The sequence below is a fragment of the Anneissia japonica genome, unplaced genomic scaffold (assembly GCF_011630105.1).
Source record: "Anneissia japonica isolate Jap-2015-1 unplaced genomic scaffold, ASM1163010v1 scaffold1272_len640109_cov177, whole genome shotgun sequence".
NCBI classification, from domain to species: Eukaryota; Metazoa; Echinodermata; class Crinoidea; order Comatulida; family Comatulidae; genus Anneissia; species Anneissia japonica.
Window position 1 is genome coordinate 600499 of NW_022700814.1, and position 19898 is coordinate 620396.

Genomic DNA, 19898 nt, shown 5'->3' on the forward strand with positions numbered 1-19898 from the left:
TAATGGAAGCAGACAAATAATCTGGTACAACCCACCATTCAGCAAAGGAGTTAAAACCAACATCGAAAAATCATTCCTTAACCTCGTAAAGAAACATTTTCCGAGTGGCAACATTTTGCACAAGCTGTTCAACAAGAACAATGTTAAAGTCAGCTATAGCTGCTCAAGAAACATGGGCAGTATAATCAGAGCCCACAACAAACAGCTTCTGGTTGGTAAGCAACAACAGCCAGATAAACTCTGCAATTGCAGGAAAAAAGATGAATGTCCACTCTCTGGAAATTGCCTCACCTCATCCATCATCTACAAAGCCACTGTCCACTCAAATGATGACACAAAATGCTACATCGTGCTCACCGACACACCGTTCAAAAACCGATACACAAACCACAAATACACTTTTAACACCCCCAAACACAGACACAGCACTGTACTCTCCAAATACGTATGGAAATTAAAAGACAGCAACACACCCTACAATATCAAATGGTCTATTATCGACAGAGCATCAGCTTACTCCCTAAAAACAAAACGCTGCAACCTATGCATAACCGAAAAACTTCACATAATATATTCAGACAAACAGTCAATACTAAACAAAAGAACCGAGCTATTGTCTAAATGCAGGCACAGCAACAAATACCTACNNNCAAATACTTACTTAAAAACAATTAACTCATTTGCATTTTCACCTGCCTTAGAATTCATATACTCACACAATCCTTGTATTCTCTCACTCCTGAAGATTGCATTAGCATGAAACAGTCTACATTTTTCAATATTTACGCTCTGCATTATAACGTGCATCGAGCACTGTACGTTGCTAGTATTGCCAACTACATTTATTCATTATATACATATACATATACATATATATATATACATATACATATACATATATATATATATACATATACATACATATATATATATACATATACATATATATATATATATATATATACGGTATATATCTCGCCATAGATCCACGTTTGTTTTTGAAATTATAAAAAAGGCGTTAAAACAAAGAATTGAAGAAATTTTCGACCATTCCTCTGGTCTTCTTCAGCTAACGTTATTATTATTACCTGTATTATTATGTGTTAATTTTAAATCCTAATAAATATACTTTTATCACTTTCTTTTCAAATGTTCTTAACGCATTTAACATTAAATTCGAGTTAGACTTTGAAGTTCCTGAGGTAATATTAAGCTAGAGGTAAAGAAGCTGCGAGGGTTTTTAACGAGAAGTTAGAAAATGGAAAAATCACAATAAACCATGACTGGAAAGCGGGCATTGGAAAAACCAGTTTGGTAAACACTTTGTTTATGATTGTAGTACCTGGGAGTATTGGAAATAATGTGTAATACACACACCTTCACACACCCACATTATGCATACAGATAGTTTCGAATCCCGGGTGGGTAGCAATTTTTTCACACTCGCACATTTTTATTAGATATACAATATATACTGAAGAAGGTTGCAGGGACGACTGAGCAGTACAAATAATTATATTTATGTTCCCAAAATACATCAACCCTTGTTTTCTGTCACTTGTGATCAGTTTCACCATATTGTCATTCCTGCATTAATGTTTTACAGATTTAATGACAAAGAACCATCAACCGATGGGACAGTATTGAGAACAGCATTTCAAGTTACTAACATTGATTGTAGTGAGTGGAAAGAGGAAGAGGATATTGATGGTATTACAACAATTAATCCCCTATATAACTGTAGATTAAAACACCTTTTTGTAACTTGTTGATATGCTGCGAATTGTTCAAACTATTGTTTGAAATTATAATTTCATTTGCAGATTGTAATCGGATCAAACAGATACGTGATAATGCAATAGAAGATAAAGTTGCAGAGAAATTAAAATTTATAGGAAAGCAAACAGAGGAACACCAATCGGCACCTAAACCAGCAGTTGAACCTTTAACTGAACCAGCAGTTGAACCGATACCTGAACCAGCAACTGAACCAATACTTTTTTATTTATTTATTAAGGTATAACACACAAAACATAACAGCCAAAGGCTGAAAACGTTTGTTTACAATCAACAAATAAAGACAACATAGGAAAACAGGTCAGGTGGAAAAATACATATCGAAATATCAAAACATTCAAATAATTCCAGATAATACTTGATTCCAGCAAATAATACTTGAACCAGCAGCTGAACTGATACCTGAACTAGCAGATGAACTGATACCTGAACCAGCAGTTGAACCTGTAACTGAAGAAGCACCTGAACCGATACCTGAACTAGCAGCTGAACCGATACTAGAACCAGCAGCTGAACCGATACTTGAACCAGCCACTGAACCGGTACCTGCACCAGCAAAACCGATACCTGAACCAGCAGTTGAACCAGTACGTTCTGAACTTTTACTGAAGTTTTATTCAAAAAGATATCCTTAAACTTTTTCATTTTTTAAAGCTTTTTATTCTGGTTTATTCTTTACTTGTCGCCTTATATGGTGGATATTATTTTTAACTGGTGCGGTAAATGCCTGATACATTATTATTAATATTATTATTAATAGCACAATTTTTGGGCAATACTAAGCACCCATGAACCCTATCAGGCATTATTATTCTGGGAAGGACCCTAAAGAAGCTCTAGTCGGCCCCATGATTCGGACACTCTGTCAGACATGTCACTCTGTTGGACATTTCTCGAGTCACCACTGGACCCAGCATATAATTTGGATGCTTGAAAACGCTGCCTCTATTGTGACTGGCATCAGTGGGAGGAACCAAACTGTATTCTACTGCTCTGTATTATCTAATCTATAGGTTTTTGCTTTTTGTTTTCATATAAATGATATAACATTTAATATATGTATTGAAATATTAATTCCTTTTTTTTTATTTATACACAGGATGAACAAAATGAAAGTACCAGTAGTGATAACAGCTCAATAGAAGAGCTTCCACGTGAAACCCAAAACAGAATTATTAACTGAATGTTGAAACCGAATGAGAAAAAATCAGGGGAGACTGGAAAAGAAGATATGACTTACATTTGGGACTTTGCTGGCCAGCAGCTCTACTACATCACACATAGAGTAAGTAATGCCATAACCAGGATTTTCAAATAGTGTGGGACAATAAAAGAGTGAAGCCATTAATACACGTAAATTCAAATAATGTGGACACATTTTCTTAAAAGTTGTCCCATTTTACATAAAAATACGAAAAATTTGCACCAATTTTCTTGAAAAATTGAAACATTATACATAAAATATTAGAAATCTGGACACATTTTCTTAAAAGTTGTCCCATTTTACAAAAAAATATGAGAAATCTGGACCCATTTTTAAAATATGGACTCATTCTTTGTGGGTCAAATAGAAAAACTGTGTGGGAATGTCCCATCTGTCCCAATATCTGGCTTCGGCATTGAGTGCAAGTACTAACTTTAAGTTTACTTCCATTAAAATTAAAAATCTTAATCAAGGTCAAAGACTCAAATGTATGTCTTATTTCCTATAATTCATTCCAGTATAATAATACTAATTTGAACACTATATAAACAGCTAATTAGATGGAAAATAGGACTGAATAAATATTTGAATAATATTAAGTGCTTTAAACAAGTCAATTTAAATATCTGAGCAAATCAGATATTAATCAGTCAATTTTTGATAATTAAGTTGATCAGAAAATATATTTTTAAAATATTAAAGTTCTCTCTCTCAGACTGACACATTCATGGCCATGATTTCTGTATGACTTTATTCGTTGATGTAACATGAATAGAAACACATTTCATTTTTTCACAAAGTTATTAACAATTATTTTATTTGAAAGTATAAAATAAAATTCAACTTGCATAACTAATTAATAACTGAATTAGATTAAGTTTTTATCACAAAGTCAATATCAAATTTATTAATGTAACTTCTTGATATTTTATATACTCGAAGCTTGTATCGCAAAACAGGACCATGTAAAACTGGCTGTTACATCCTCCTGATATATTATCCTGTATAATTATGTTCAATAATAATAATAATAATAATAACAATAATAATAATAATAATAATAATAACAACAACAATAATAATAATAATAATAGTAACTGGGAGAATAACTGGAAGAACAATTTAGGCCTTGGTTACCTGATTTGTAATTTTTATTCCAACTTTACTGCACATGTTTGTTAAATGTTTTTGAAATTAATGTATCATTCAAAACAAGAGAAAGCTAGTCACATCTAGTGTTCACTTTTTTTTTAGATATTCCTAACGAGCAAGGTGGTGTATTTGATTTTGTTTAGCTTGATAGAATGTATGTACGAAAAAAGGGAAACGTAGGATACATGGAGAGGTAACGTTTCTTCATTTCCTGTTACATTATTTGTTTTTTGTTTTTTGGGGTGTTTTTTGCAGCACATTGAGTAAATTAATTTTTATTTCTACCATTTTATTTATTAATATTTAAGATTTTATATATTTAACAGTTATGTAAAATATATTTTCAGGAAAGAGATGTGATGACATACGATATGACAAATATAGAGATTATCAAATACTGGATGAGGTTGATATATACATACAGTACGCTATCCCAGTTGAGACACAAGATCAACAGCTACGAGCCAAGAAACCCCAAATTGTGGTGGTTGGTACCCACAGCGAGAGCCTAGAAGGGACCAGTGATGACAAGAAGAAACAGGTAAAATGTACTAAATGACCATCAACAATAATTTGCTGAAAGCCATGGTGTACATAACTTACTTTACACCTATATTGTATCTATTTTGATTAAAGAATAAGTTTAAAATAATATTCAATGAAATCAAAGGCACGCCATATGAATGTCACGTGGTGAGGGAAATGTATGCCATCGACAACAAGTTTTCATTGAAAAGTGTGATGCTGGAGACTCTCAAACAAGATGTCGGCGGATTTCTCAAAGCGATGCCAAAAACAATTCCGCTTAAGTGGTTTGATTTCCAAAGTAAAATCCAGGAGATTGGTAGGACAGCAATACACATGACTTATGTTAAGGTATTGTACATTTGCATATAAACATAATTACCACCCTCAAAGATTTGAAATGCGTGAATACACAAGTTGGGTGGGAGGGCAGGGCCACGGGGGCGCCAGGGCCAATGGGAGCCAAGGGCAGAACCCCGATAGTGTCAGGTCTCCAGTCACATAATCAGTGTTTGGTTGAGGCAATGAATGCGCAAGACTACACGCGACTACAAGACTCCAATAAGTGCGTGGTTGGCTAGGTTCTTTTCATCGGGAATTTTCTTGATGAATCGATTCTTAAACAAGATACTGTAACGAAAGCTCTGTAATGACTCAATGTAAACTATATTTTATCGTATCTCTATTTCATGACATTAAGGTTTGTGAAGTTGCCACTAAGTGTGGAATTTCTGTAGAGAACCTCATTCACATCCTCAATTACCTACATGATCTTGGAATCATTCTGTACTTTGAGAACAACAGAATACTGAAGCATACAGTGATAATAAACCCACGGAAACTGATTGAAATCTTCAAGAAAATCATCACAGTGGTGGAAACTTATGACAGTGATAAGGTGAGTTAATTAGAAACTAAGTTTTCTTGATGAATTGATTCTTGAACAAGATACTGTGACAAAAGCTCTCGAATGACTGAATGTAAACTATATTTTATCGTATCTTTATTTCATTAAGTTTTGTAAAGTTGCCACTAAGTGCGGAATTTTTGTAGAGAACCTCATTCACATCCTCAATTACCTACATGATCTTGGAATCATTCTGTACTTTGGGAACAACAGAATACTGAAGCATACAGTGATAATAAACCCACGGAAACTGATTGAAATCTTCAAGAAAATCATCACAGTGGTGGAACCTTATGACAGTGATAAGGTGAGTTAATTAGAAACTAAGTTTTCTTGATGAATTGATTCTTGAACAAGATACTGTGACAAAAGCTCTCGAATGACTGAATGTAAACTATATTTTATCGTATCTTTATTTCATTAAGTTTTGTAAAGTTGCCATTAAGTGCGGAATTTTTGTAGAGAACCTCATTCACATCATCAATTACCTACAGTACATGATCTTGGAATCATTCTGCACTTTGAGAACAACAGAATACTGAAGCATACAGTGATAATAAACCCATGGAAACTGATTGAAATCTTCAAGAAAATCATCACAGTGGTGGAACCTAATGACAGTGATAAGGTGAGTTAATTAGAAACTAAGTTTTCAAGTATTCAACCTTATAAGCTGGCAGTCAGAGCAGAGGCAAATTGTTGTGGCCGGTGGCAGGCCGACACAATTTATTATTTCCATAAACACTCCATCCATTCCCTTTAATACAACTCATTATCTCTTGTCAAAATACGTTATGAAGACAGTATGATAGACCTTGTTTTTTTTTTAATAGTGCATTGGATTTTCAAGTATTACATCTATCTAATAGTTTTCCTCCACTTAACCAAACTGTAATTTTACTCTGAAATCTAAATGTGTCTTCAAATTCAGAAGCTTACTTTTGTAATATTACAAAGTTCTGAGGTGAAGTCACACTCATATTAAGGCTAATGTTAATGCACTACACATAAAATAAATACCATTTCTGTGGTAACACAAATGACATTCTATATTCATTGGCATATATACCACTCGTCTACATGTATACAGTATTATTGAAAATTCATATGTTCTGTTTCAGGTTGCTTGCATGACATTGACATGGTGATTATCTCAGAGTCTTGACAACGACTGGAAGAATTTTGGGATTTACTTAGGTTTGATAAGATCTGAAATAAATCGAATTGAATCAGATTTCTCACCACCAACTGTAGGCGCCTGTATTGAAATTATTATTATTGAAAAGACAGGAAGCTGAAGTAAATCATCTCGAAACAATTAGCGATGCACTGAACAAAATTGAACGAATGGATATCAAGGATGAACTATTAGTAACTATAATAGTTGGGGGGGGGGACCAGACCTGAGGCCAAATGTTCCCTGCTGGTGCCACTACGTATTATACATTTTAAAAGAATTTGAAGGCTTATCTCTTCAAACTTTGTTAACTTTCTCATGGTTAATAATCCTCATTTATTTGTTAATCTCTGTAGTTAAATTTCTGTAGTTAAGTTGCACACCCTTACTTGAGGTAGTGCCGCCAACTTAGCAGTGTACGGTAGAGGAGCCATAGGCTTATCCTTGGTGGAAGCTACCGGAGCCCAGCAAACTGACGCCATGTATACTGTAGTGATGGCGACACTATCTCAGAATCGGGGGTGCGCACTCTCCCTCCCCTTCGCATTCTTTTTTCTTTATTTCTTGTGGCTTCAAAAACGCCTTGAGATGGTTTTCTGTGGAAGGCGCTATATAAATATATGACCATTGACCATTAAATATGTTTGATAAATAAGCATTAATATCGAGAACATTATCTGCTGAGCAGAATCACTATATATCAGGTTTAAAATAATTCCTGAACTGAATTCTAGATAAATATTTTACAGTATTAATTTTGCTTAAACAACTTCGTACGAAATTACGTTGATGTTCCTGAGGTCCAAACTATTATGAGACATGACCGCAATATGCATGGAAACATTAGTGTCAATTTTTCTCTTGATATGAATATAAAATAATAATTTTTTATATTGATGCAAAAGAGTATTATGCAATTTCAAAGACATATATACATATACATACATATATACACATACATACACACACACACATACACATATATACACATTTATTTATTTATTATTTATTTATTCAACAATATTTCGAGAGGGTGACCCATTCAGCGTGAGCTGATTTTAAGGGGCCCTCGACAATACAAGAACATATTTACAAAAAACAAACATCAACAAGTTAAAAGATTATTTACAAGAAAAATTTGAGATGATAAAATTCTATAAAATACAAAGGGAAAACAATCAGTTTAAAAGTAGATAGAAAAAAAAGATTAAATTGTACTATTATAAAATAAATAACTTTTTAATTTAGTTTTAAAATTGGAAAATGTGCTAGAGTTTCTTATAGAGACGTCAAGTGAGTTAAAATATTTGGGACCTTTATATTTAAAAGAATGTTTAAAAAGTTTTCATTGAGGTCTTGGAACAATCAAAATCAGCACGTTGGGAAATAGTAGTAAGAGTGGAGATAGTGTTAAAAGTTGAATAGTAGGGGTAGTGTAAGGAACTTGAAGGATGGTCCGAAGGGCTCTGTTTTGCAGTTTTTTAATTTTAGAAATGTGGCTAGGTTTTGAACCCCACACAGTAATGCAATAATCGACATGGGGTAAGAAAAGGGAGTTGTAAAGAAGCAGAGCTGTTTGAAAGTTAATAAAGCATCTAGTTCGGGAAAGGAGAAAAATAGAAGAGTTAAGTTTGTTGCAAAGGTAAGAGATGTGGTTGTTGCAAGTGAGATTGCTGTCAATATAGACACCAAGGTGCTTAAAGTGACGTTTTCGATAGACTGCTGGTTGATAGTAAGTTTTATAGCTTGACTAAGTCTCTTTTTGAGATGATCCTATAAGCATAGCTTTTGTTTTTTTTATATTTAAGTGTAATTTATTTGCAGAGAGCCAGGAGAAAAGATTATTGAGATTGTTATTGAGCTTTTGTTGAATAAGGACAGATGATTTATTGGCTGTGTAAATAATAGTGTCGTCAGCGATCACGTTGGCAGAGCAATCATCAGTTAAACAGTTAGGGAGATCACTTATATAAATGGAGAAAAGAAGGGGACCAAGGATAGTACCTTGGGGATGCCTGTGCAAATGGGAGGAGAAGGGAAGAAAGAGAACAGTTAAATGAGACGCGTTGAAAGCGAGATGAGAGGTAGGATTCGAACCAAAGTTTTATCAGAAAGGCCAAAGAAAGGAAGTTTTTTGAGCAGGATAGAGTGGTTAATAGTGTCGAAAGCTTTTTGTAAGTCGATAAAGACAGTGCCAATATGGTTTCCGTGATTGATGTATTGAAGCCAGGTGTCATGAGCATTAATAAGAGCAGTAAGAGTAGAATGAGTAAATTGTTTTTCGGAGAGAAGTTTATTAGAGTTAAGGTAATGGTAAAGTTGAGAATGAATGGCTTTTTCGAGGATTTTAGAACAAAGAGGAAGAACAGAAATAGGACGGTAATTAGAAAGTTCGCTTTTGAGGCCAGACTTAAAAATAGGATAGACTTGAGAGATTTTCCAAAGAGAGGGGAAATTGGAAGATGAAATAGAAAGATCGAGAATATAGGTAAGTGGTCGAGCAATAACGGGAGCTGCTAGCCTAAGGAGCTTACCATCAATCCCATCCGGGCCAGTGGACTTACCAGGATTAATTTTAGAAGGTTCCCGTAATACAAATTCTTCATTAATTTCCTTGAGGTTGAAGTCCCGTAGATGTGTTTGGTTGGTATATGTACAAGGGTCGACGTTTGCGTTAATATCGTGGTGAAGACTACAAGCGACATTGACGAAGAAATTATTAATGCATTAGCAATAATACAGGTGTCAGTAACATTATTACTGTTGATATTAAAGTTCACAGAAGTTTTTGTGGACTTTTTTGAGGGTAATATGTCCTTAAGTCCTTTCCACAATTTCTTTGGATTTCCTAAATGTTCGTTTATGTGCTGTTTATAAAAGTCCGCTTTAGCCTCACGGCACATTTTGGTGACTTTATTTCTCATTGAGCGGAATTTATTGAAGTCTTCCTCAGTTCTTGTTCTTTTTGCCTTAGACTTTAGGTAGTCTCTGTGATGAAATTTCTCAAATATATCGTGACGATTTTGTAGCCGTTTCGGTAATTTGAATCTACAAGTGACAAAAGAGGCGTGCTTGTTACAAATACTGGAGAACATTTCAGTCCATAGAGACAATGCAGCATTAACGTCAGTAATGCTTTGAAGGTGTGACCTTTGAAGGTGCGACCATGGTTGTTTCTGGAGATCTGACAGAAATAAATTAGTAGTAAATTTGTTAAAATTGCGGAAAGTTTTTGAAAAGTACTTGTTCTTGATAACCTTAAAATTTAAGTTTTTATAAATAAAATCATGGTCACTAATTCCACATGGCATAGCACAGGTATTCTGGTGAAATTGCGGACATGACGTTAAAATAAGATCAATGAGTGATTGCGTATTATGGGTAGTCCTCATCGGTTGTTCGATTAATTGTAAAAGGTTAAACAAATCCATAGTTGCAGTAAGTCGATTTTTATTAGGTGAGTTCGTCAGAAAATCAAATGTTAAAATCTCCTAATAGAATAATGTTAGAGTAGACAAGGATCCACGAGTTCAAGTTGTTCTCTAGAAGGGTAAAGAAGTCAGCGGTTGCGTTTGGGGGTCAGTAGATGTTACCCGCCATACACTCAATATTATCGTGCGTCAGTGATACTTCCGAGTAATCCAAAGAGTGATGCAAATACATCGCCACGCCTCCGCTTTCCTTGTTCTATCCTTTCTTATCAGCGTATAGTTTGGAATGCGTAGTTCATGGTCGGATATGGTTGGACAAAGTTTAGTTTCCGACAATGTTAAAACATGTAATGCTTTGTTCGATATAAAAAAGGATATTAGGTCACGTTTGCTTAGAAGGCTATTGACGTTCAAGTGACCGATGCGCAGGCCTGAATGTTGTTTGATGTTGGTGTCGACGACGTTGGCAACACTGGCATGAACATCATTTTGATTGTTTCTAGGTCCTGGATTTGATTCGATGTCACCATCATTGAGCAATGTAATATTAAAAGTAGCCTGGCAATTTTCGTAATAATGTATTGGACAAGAACCGAACTTCGTCTTTCTTGATCCTTTACGCGAAGGTTTCGCTCCACTGGCTTCATTGTAATACCACATAAAGGACTCACTGTTCCGATGAAACAAACTCTTGTTGCGTTCATTATCATAAAGACAATAGACAGGTAAATTCTGCTCGTTAGACAAAAGCAGGTAGAATGATTTACTGAGCAACAGGAATGTTATGTTTAGGAGAAGCATCGCTGAGGTGTTCAGTCCCGCTCGAGGGATGTTTTCCTGAGAGGCACAGTCCGTTTGCTGAATTGTACGGGCCTAGCATTAGTTGGTGTGTGTGACGTGATGTAAAATAGGTTAAATACCTTAAACTCAGGATGAGGCCGACATATGCCACCGATCTGAAGGTGTAAATTCAAATAAATAAATAGGCCTACGTTGTAGGCCTATTTATTGCAAGAGTCTATGCACAGAACAAGTGAGCAGATATAACTGGAAAAAAAAGAAAGAAAATCCAAACCAGCACCCAAACCGCAGTATGGGGATACGCCCTCGTCGCTGGGCAGGGATCTATCAAAATGTACCCTGTCCAGCACCAGTTGAGTCTCGGCCATCCCAGGACTCAGGCGCCTCCTATCCTGATAGAACTACAAAAAAGCTAGCTGGCAAGGGACAGAAAAGGGGAAATCAAAGAGAACGAAATAAGTGAGTTTTTAAATGAGATTAGTATTCCATAATTTAGGTGCAGCAACCATGAATAAATGCTCCCCACGACTTTAACCTTCAGGGTGGACTATAGAATGTTGATCTGAGGGTATGAGCGCATGTTGAGGAGCGAGATTTAATATTAGTTGAGAAATGTATTTAGGAGATAACTCATGAATGGATTTGTAAACAAACAATAAAATTTTGAAATCAATACGCTTCTTCACGGGCAACCAATAAAGATGACGGAAAACTGGTGTGATATGTTGACGTTTAGGTGTTCCAGTAACCAACCGAGCAGCGATGTTAAGTAGCAGCTGAAGCTTATTAAATGAAGTTTGAGGCAGTCCATAAAGGACCCCATTACAATAATCCAATCTGGATGTTACTAAGGCGTATACAAGTTTAGAAGCAACATCTTCGTTAAGAAAACATCTAACCTGTGTGATGTTTCAAAGTTGAAAAGATACTCTTCTGCAGATGTTATTAACGTGACGCTTCATGGACATGTATATATTATTGTTGTGTTCCATTATTTTCTTAACTTATATATTAATGTTCAAATGAGTATAACACTATAAGATAAACCATCTGTGATGGCATCCTGTCGAAAACATGATTTAATAAATTTACAAATGTTTCACTCGGATTATCTTAAAATTGATTGCTAGTCGGTAACAAGGACATAAGAACTGTCTTATAAATTGCATCTGTGAATTTGAGAGAAAACTCTTATTGAATTTTCAATTGAAAGCTAAGTACAGTATTTAATAAAATATGCAAATTAAGCAATTTCAACTACTGTTCAATGCGTATTTAGTCTCCCCAACTCAGCGTCGTACATCGCAGTCTGACACGATTTGCTGTCACGTCAGGTCTTTGTGAGTTAAATGTTGATGCAATAGGTCTGCGCCGGGAACACTTGCGTCATAGAATATTAAACATGTTTAATATTCTCACAATGACCTGAAGACTGTCTCCGACGATAAATTGCATCAGGCTGTGTTGTAGGGCGCTGTCGGTGTTGGGCTTCATGATATGTAAATTAATAAATTATTTTTTCCTAAACCCGCCTTAAGCCACATATACACTAGATATGATTACTACAACGACATATCATTGCGTAGTTTGTATTCTTCAACACTGCGCGCATCTGTATACTCAGTACTATACATTCAAATATACTAATGAAAAGAATGTTGCAAGTAAATCTGGTGGAATCCAGATAAATGCGCTTAGTGGGTTGTGAAAAAAACTTGCAACTGATATTTGAGTTCAGCTGGTATAAAGTATGAGTTCATGTGTGTAAACCTGTAGGTGTGTGTGTGTGGCTGTAGACCATAATAAATCTATTTCTTTTCTATCCCATAACCACATGCCTTTCTTGGCCATCCTAGGTAATCTAAGCTTCATTCATTTTCACAAATGCTGTAGAGCGACATTTGTAAGGTTCGTTGTGTACAATCATAGCTTTGCTTAGCAATCTTTCCCTTGCTTGAGGTTATTATACTGCACACATACGAAAAGTAATCCTAGCCGAGCCACGGGGCTCATGTGCGCTGGAGCTTATCACCAGTTTTAAGTATCGAGAAGCGGAGGAGATGCTCTCCCTGGGTGGGACAATTGTCCATCACTGGCTACTTCCAGGAATTTGCTGGTACTCATTGATTGGTTATGATGAGGCAATGTAGTACACTGCTTAGACACAAGTAAAATACTCAGCGAAGGATTTAAACCCCGACCAAGTGGTTGGGAAACCAACCCATTTCCACTGCACTGAACTGCATCCACATAATACAAATAAAATTTCCAATTAGATATCATAACCAAACAGTTTTTACAGTAATGTGTTTGGAAATATGCATTTTGATCTATAACAAAAGACAGGACTGCATGTGCAAACATCAGCTTTCATTGGCTTATTTGAATCAGGCTATTCTCAATTCATTGTCTTAAATACCTGGTAACTATTTTCTTTAGTGGTTTTATTCTTCATACTCGATGGCAACAACTTGTAGAACTGGAAGAAGAAGCTGAAATGCATCCTGAATATATGACATGCTGTTGGAGCCCTGGCAACGAAGCAAACAAAAAAAATAATTTTTTATTTGCTTCTATTTATTTACAAATATATAGTTATTAACAATACTGTATAATCAAATATGATGAGATGCATTTAAGAAAGAGTGAGAGAGAGCAGGCTTAAGCCTATAGATAATTGCTAAGTTTATAACAAAATAATGAATTAAATCTAGGTAAAATAGAAAAAAAAAACAATAAAAATAACTACAAAGCATCAGCCGCTAATACTGGACCTACACACCTACACCACACCCACCATTATGAATATCATCATTACATGTAAACACACTCAGAAACAAATTCATCTTTGGAAATAATTTCATAGTGTAAACATGGTGTTGAAAAGAACATACTTAGATAAGAAAAGAAAGAAAAACATAAAAAAATGTTTTCCCCAGAGCCTGGCTTAAGTATTTACCTCCAAGTAGGAATTTGTAATAAATGAGTTCACATCATCCTCCTCTCCCATGACGTCTTAAGCAACCGTGAGCTGCTCACAGAATGACGACGTAAGGCTACTCACCTCGCAGCATAGTACACTCGTTAACCTTTGACAAGGAAAGCACATCATGGTTACACAATGGTTTATATTTAAGTTCAAACTTAACTTTGACCCCAGTGTACACGTACACTGTAAAAACTGATTTATTTTATTTACTGTAAATACTACAGTTACAATTTGAGTTAAATTCATTAGTCCTGCCCAGACATGAAGTAATAATACAATAGTAGTAATATAATTTATTTGTTCCTTTTAAATGAGCTATAACTTTTTTATTTTTAATTTTTGTTGAGGTATTTTTCTGTACTTTGACGGATTTTAAGTTCAAATTTATCTTTGACCCCACAGTACACAGTAAAAACTGATTTCTTTTATTATTCATTGCAAATATCGTATTAGTTCACAATATCACATTTTATATGCCTAAATATGGTCCTGATGACATCACATCATGACCATATATAGGCACATCATAACTTTATATGGGCATACAACAGTATTTTTTTGTCAAAACAAAAACAAATTTGTAATCCTTGACTCGGATTACACTTAAACAAAATACAACATTTTTATGGAGTGTAAATGGACGGAGGTATATTTGTAAGTCAGTAATTGTTCACTCAATCATATACTTTTATAAGAACTTTATACTTAATCAGCTGGCTGGTATATATAAACACACTCAAAGACTAATCTTACAAATAATTACATAGTGTAAACATGGTGTTGAAAATAACATACTTAGATAGGCTAGCTGCAATTTGGATTGGGTTTCTGAAGTGTTCCTTGGCTTGGTGAAGCAGCATTAATTCTGCTGCTTTGTGAAACTGTTCTATACATCTGGAGGTTAATTCTGCCAACGTCTGGATAGTTTTCACATGGATCTCCTGTATGAAGAAAACGTACAAGAAACTGCATTCCGTACAAATTTCAACTACCTACTGTACACAGCATTACTACGCAAAGCATTTGTGTAAATTTAATTTAATTTGGAAACATGTATAGTAGTATGCAAATTAAACATCTAAGCAATAATTAACACCATCCTTATTTAATCTAAAATAAAATACTTCTATAAGTTATTTGTTTATTTATTTATTGTTATACTTTTTATATTCTTTATTCATAGCTAACACTTGCTATGCTATTTTTAAGTAAATATTCTGTTTACAATGACTATAAATGAATGATGATGAATAATAATAATAATAATAGTTGGATTTGTAAAGCGCATCATGCGAAAAAGCCTCTATGCGCTTGGTGATTGAGCTCTTTGAGTTTGACATTTTGAGAAAAAAGAAAGTTGAAGTTATTTTATGAAACTAATAAAACCTACTCCTTAAACTAAGGCATGGTTGGCCGTTGGCTCCGAGGAAGAAGAATAATAGCAGGCCAGGCACCCAGTGTGTTGTATGATAGTCGGCTGACGAGTCTGCTTCCTGTCAGAGTCAGACGACTCAATGCTGTCCGCTGACTGTTGATGGCAGTCTGAGAATGGATATTCATTAAAAATGATCTGTTGTGCACAGGTTGAAAGAATTGCGTTGTCTTGTTATATTAATGTATGTCTAATTCAACTAACCTTTGGAACGAGGTAACGCATTGGTTTTGATTTTTCTTCGCTCTCATCTTGATTCTTGTGATCTTTATTATCTGCTTCTTTACATGGAGCATCTTTTCCGTCGTCTGCTAGAACATCAATGTCTAGCTTGTCATTTGCTGTATCATCTTTCATATTTGTCTTATCCTCTGCTACTTCATTTTTAGTTTGTTTTTTGTCATCTGCTGAACCATCAGTAGCTTTCTTATTGTCTGCTGTATCAGCCTGAATATGCTTTTCGTCTGCTACATCATTTTCAGTTTGTTTTTTGTCGTCTGCTGAACCATCAGTAGCTTTCTTATCATCTGCTGTATCAGCCTGAATATGCTTGTCGTCTGCTACATCATTTTTAGTTTGTTTTTTGTCGTCTGCTGAACCATCAGTAACTTTCTTATCATCTGCTGTATTACCTTGAATATTCTTGTTGTCTGCTACATCACAAGCTATTGTTATATCTTCCGCCTTATTTGCATTCTTGCTAAGATTTCCTCCTTTTTCTTTTTCTTGTTTGAGGGTTTCTAACTCTTGTTTGCATTCAGCTAACCACTCATGTGCTTCTCTTTGAACCTGAATACAGTGAAAGAGAACCAATCACAAATCATATTTCAAAGATGTCATTAGTAGAAGGTATATATGAACCAACCACAAATCATATTTCAATGTCATTAGTAGAAGGTATATATGAACCAATCACAAAACATATTTCAATCATGTCATCTGTTAAAATCAAGTTAGCAATACTTTGGTTAAAATTAACCCACTTAATACTACCTTGTAGAAAGAATGCATTATATATACTGTTGAATTAAATAATTTCTTTCAACATCCTTCTTCACAGTGACAATATCATTCATAATTCTACTTTGACTCTTCCAAATGTCACTGAGAAGAGACAAAATAGTAGTAGCATTAGTTGCGCAAGTTTGACAGTATACCAGTTAATAGTGGGATCATTTTTCATAATTTAGTTATATTTAGCTTTTCTGACAATCACAGTGAAACCATTGCTCACACATCCCACACAAAACTGCCTTTTCCTCAAACAACAACACCTTAGGTTGGCACATCCCACATAAATCCTTATGATCTGAAACTATAGCTATACCTCACCTTTAACACTCACATCCGTCTTGGGTGGTTTATTTGTCCCGCATTTAGGCTTAGCGCCTTGACCTATTACAGTGGGGGTTTCACTATCATTTGACATACCAGGGAACAGTGAAATTACAGTAATTTCTTTGTTCCCTGGACATGCATAGTAATGTGATGAGAAAAAAAAGAAGATTTTAATGCACAATACTTCGGAGGTTTCACAAACGCGTCTGATCGAGCCGTACGCCCTCTAAGTTTTGATTTTAGTTTTTGTTCTATTTAATGTCAAAAGGTCACATTGTTTGCACATACTATAATGTACCACATTTCAGGAAAAATCAAATATTTAAAAAAATCAGAAAATTAACTTGGCCAGCAAGATTTCAATCAAATTAACATTGTTTTAATGTTGTAGAATCTTTGACATAAGTTTCATCATAGAGAAAATTTCTATTTTCTCTATGGTTTCATCAAGATGATTGTTTTCTCAACATACCCACACTACCACACAAACAGAACTACTACTAGGCTAGGCCCTAGAGGCTATGTGTGTATAATGTCTGTCAGAAGAACCATCCAACCAGCTGGAGTCATGCTGTGGAAGCTAGGGCCCAGGCCTCAGCCTAGGCCTAGTCCTGCTACCTGTAACCATGGAGGAATAAAATATTTTATTCCTCCATGCTGTAACCTAGGTCTAGTCTACCCTGGCGATACAGCACTACAGCAGTATGGTGAGAGAGTCTAGGATAACCTACCCTAGCTAGCCTAGTATTACCTAATTATTAGGCTAGCCGTAGCGCGTGGCCTAGGACTCTTAAGGCTCTATCTAGGCCTAGGCTAGTGAATACAGATCATTTCGGTCGCGCTTCATTTCGGTCGCAGTTTGTTTTCAACAAATATATGGAGCGCCAATGGAGTTTCGAAACGCTAAATTTAATATAACTAGGCCTAATTATCATTGCAAGTTCGTCAATCGGTTTATCATACTTTTTTTATTTATGTTTTGTTGTATTTCTAATAAGTAACAACAGGGTACTTAAAAGCAAATAAAATTGATACTATTATTACTAAACTATCAATTAATATTATCGGACGGTTTTTATTTTCGTTTTGTTATGAATCCTACGCTTTCTACTGCCTAACAAATACAGCAAATAAAATAAATACTAAAATATGATATGATGTTATATATTATTATTATAATTATTATTATTATTATTATTTATTTATTTATTTACATTGTATCTGGAAAAAACAGCCAATTTGTCATTTAAATTACTGTAACATTAGTTTATTAACAATTATTTTTATTAGTATTAAAGATTGTTATTGTTTTTAATTTTCGTTTTATGAATCCTACGCTTTCTACTACATAAAAAATACAGCAAATAAAATAAATACTAAAATATATGATGTTATATATTATTATTATTATTATATTATTTTTTTTAATTTACATTGTATCTGGAAAAACCAGCCAATTTGTCATTTAAATTACACCATAAGCTGTCTCTTATACACATCTAGATGTGTATAATATTACTGTATAACTTGGTGCTATTTTTCTTTTTTTCACAGAAACAACGCAGATGTTACGAAGTTGACCGAGTTTGAGATACGTTTTTTTTGTTCTTGCTACAGTATATATATTGATATAATTTTTATCAATGCTGGAATCAAATAAAAATCTATGGAATAAGTATAGTCAATAGATTAGTTTCGCATACGTTTTTTTTTTTCTTGTCTGTTGCGTTTCCATTTACCACAAATGTTCTGATCATGTTATAATAATATTGTAAAGGAAATATGTATTTCCATGTTTTTTTTCCATATAAAATTATCAATACATTGATAATTGCATGCGGTACATTTTAAAAGCCTTTTCATGCTTCTGTTATATTCATAAGCCCGAAAAAATCACTCAACTTGCTAGGCCTATTTCTTTAGTTGCACAAGTGGAGTTTAATTGTGGAAAGAAAAGTTTCCACATATTTATTGCCATGGTACTCTTAAGGCGAAGATGACACAAGGTTTGTGATTTCTTGTTTGTTTTATTTCCATTTTTGTTACATTATTGCAAAGACAGAATTAGGTCAGATGCTAAAATAGACGACTAGTTATTTCTAGGTACAAACACGTACGCTGAAGCGCAGTTCACCACTTCACGTGCTGTCTCTTATACACATCTAGATGTGTATAAGAGACAGCTACTATGGTAGTCATGCCTCTTTGTGAGTGATGGCATTGCTCTCTAGTGCATGGTTTTTATTGTATGGCCATCACCAAATACTACAAATTAATCTAACCAGCACTGTTTTAACTCTGGTCATGGTAGTTTCATCAGGCTTTGTCAAAACTTTACTGACAAATAGACACAGAAAAGATACAATTTGATTTTTTTAATAACGATACTTCGTTGAGTAATCTTTTGGTGATACTACTAGACCTCGCCCCTTTCGTGCTCCACGAAATACAGTCTCTATGATATCAATCATCTCTTGCTTGTCTTCAAGCGGCCAGTTAATTTTGTTGTTGTTACCCGTTCCTAAATCAATCATGATATGCTTGTTACGATAAAAGAACATTAGAGTACATGGGTCGTACAACTCGTACATTTTATTAAAGTCTGGCACTTCTGTAATATCAACGACGTACACAACTGCAAAGTTCTTCACTTTATCTGCAATGCCAAAAAGCACCTCGTCCATATGACAAAATAAACTAAGCATCCACTGGAAGGAATCCCAATATCTGCAGACGGATCCGTTTCGGCCTTCCAGGCTTCATCAGTGCAGCTAGGGTATAGACCCAAACGAAACGTTCGACCAGCTTAGTTTCGGGCCCAAACTAGTCCCACGACCACTAATGATTACAGAGCCAAACCAAGGCAATATATATACACAGCCCTACCTAAGCTGGTCGAACGTTTCGTTTGGGTCTATACCCTAGCTGCACTGATGAGGCTTAAACGGATCCGTCTGCAGATATTGGGATTCCTTCCAGTGAAAGCTTAGTTTATTTTGTCATTCTGATCGGATTTTCTCTACTGTTCCGTTTTAATTTTATATATATATATATAAAATAAGAAGTCAAACAAAGTTCTGTATCTGTCTCAAAAATAAAATATTTATTGTACTAGTACTTTCGACCATAGGTCATCATCAGGTAC

At 34.8% G+C, this 19898-nt stretch overlaps 2 protein-coding genes across 2 annotated transcripts; both read right to left on the minus strand.

Annotated features, from left to right (window-relative positions):
• Window positions 1-9835: 9835 nt before the first annotated feature.
• Window positions 9836-16844, minus strand: LOC117103423 (acidic repeat-containing protein-like). Its single transcript, XM_033243962.1, has 5 exons — window positions 16743-16844; window positions 15620-16204; window positions 14779-14924; window positions 13954-14083; window positions 9836-13525 (listed from the first exon to the last, which is right to left on the minus strand). The coding sequence occupies exons 1-4, from the start codon at window positions 16842-16844 to the stop codon at window positions 14011-14013; spliced, it is 906 nt and encodes a 301-aa protein (XP_033099853.1). The 3' UTR covers window positions 9836-13525; window positions 13954-14010.
• A 2284-nt stretch (window positions 16845-19128) lies between these two features.
• Window positions 19129-19437, minus strand: LOC117103425 (thioredoxin-like protein 4A). The gene has a single exon (XM_033243963.1). The coding sequence runs from the start codon at window positions 19435-19437 to the stop codon at window positions 19129-19131; it is 309 nt and encodes a 102-aa protein (XP_033099854.1).
• Between the last annotated feature and the right edge of the window lie 461 nt (window positions 19438-19898).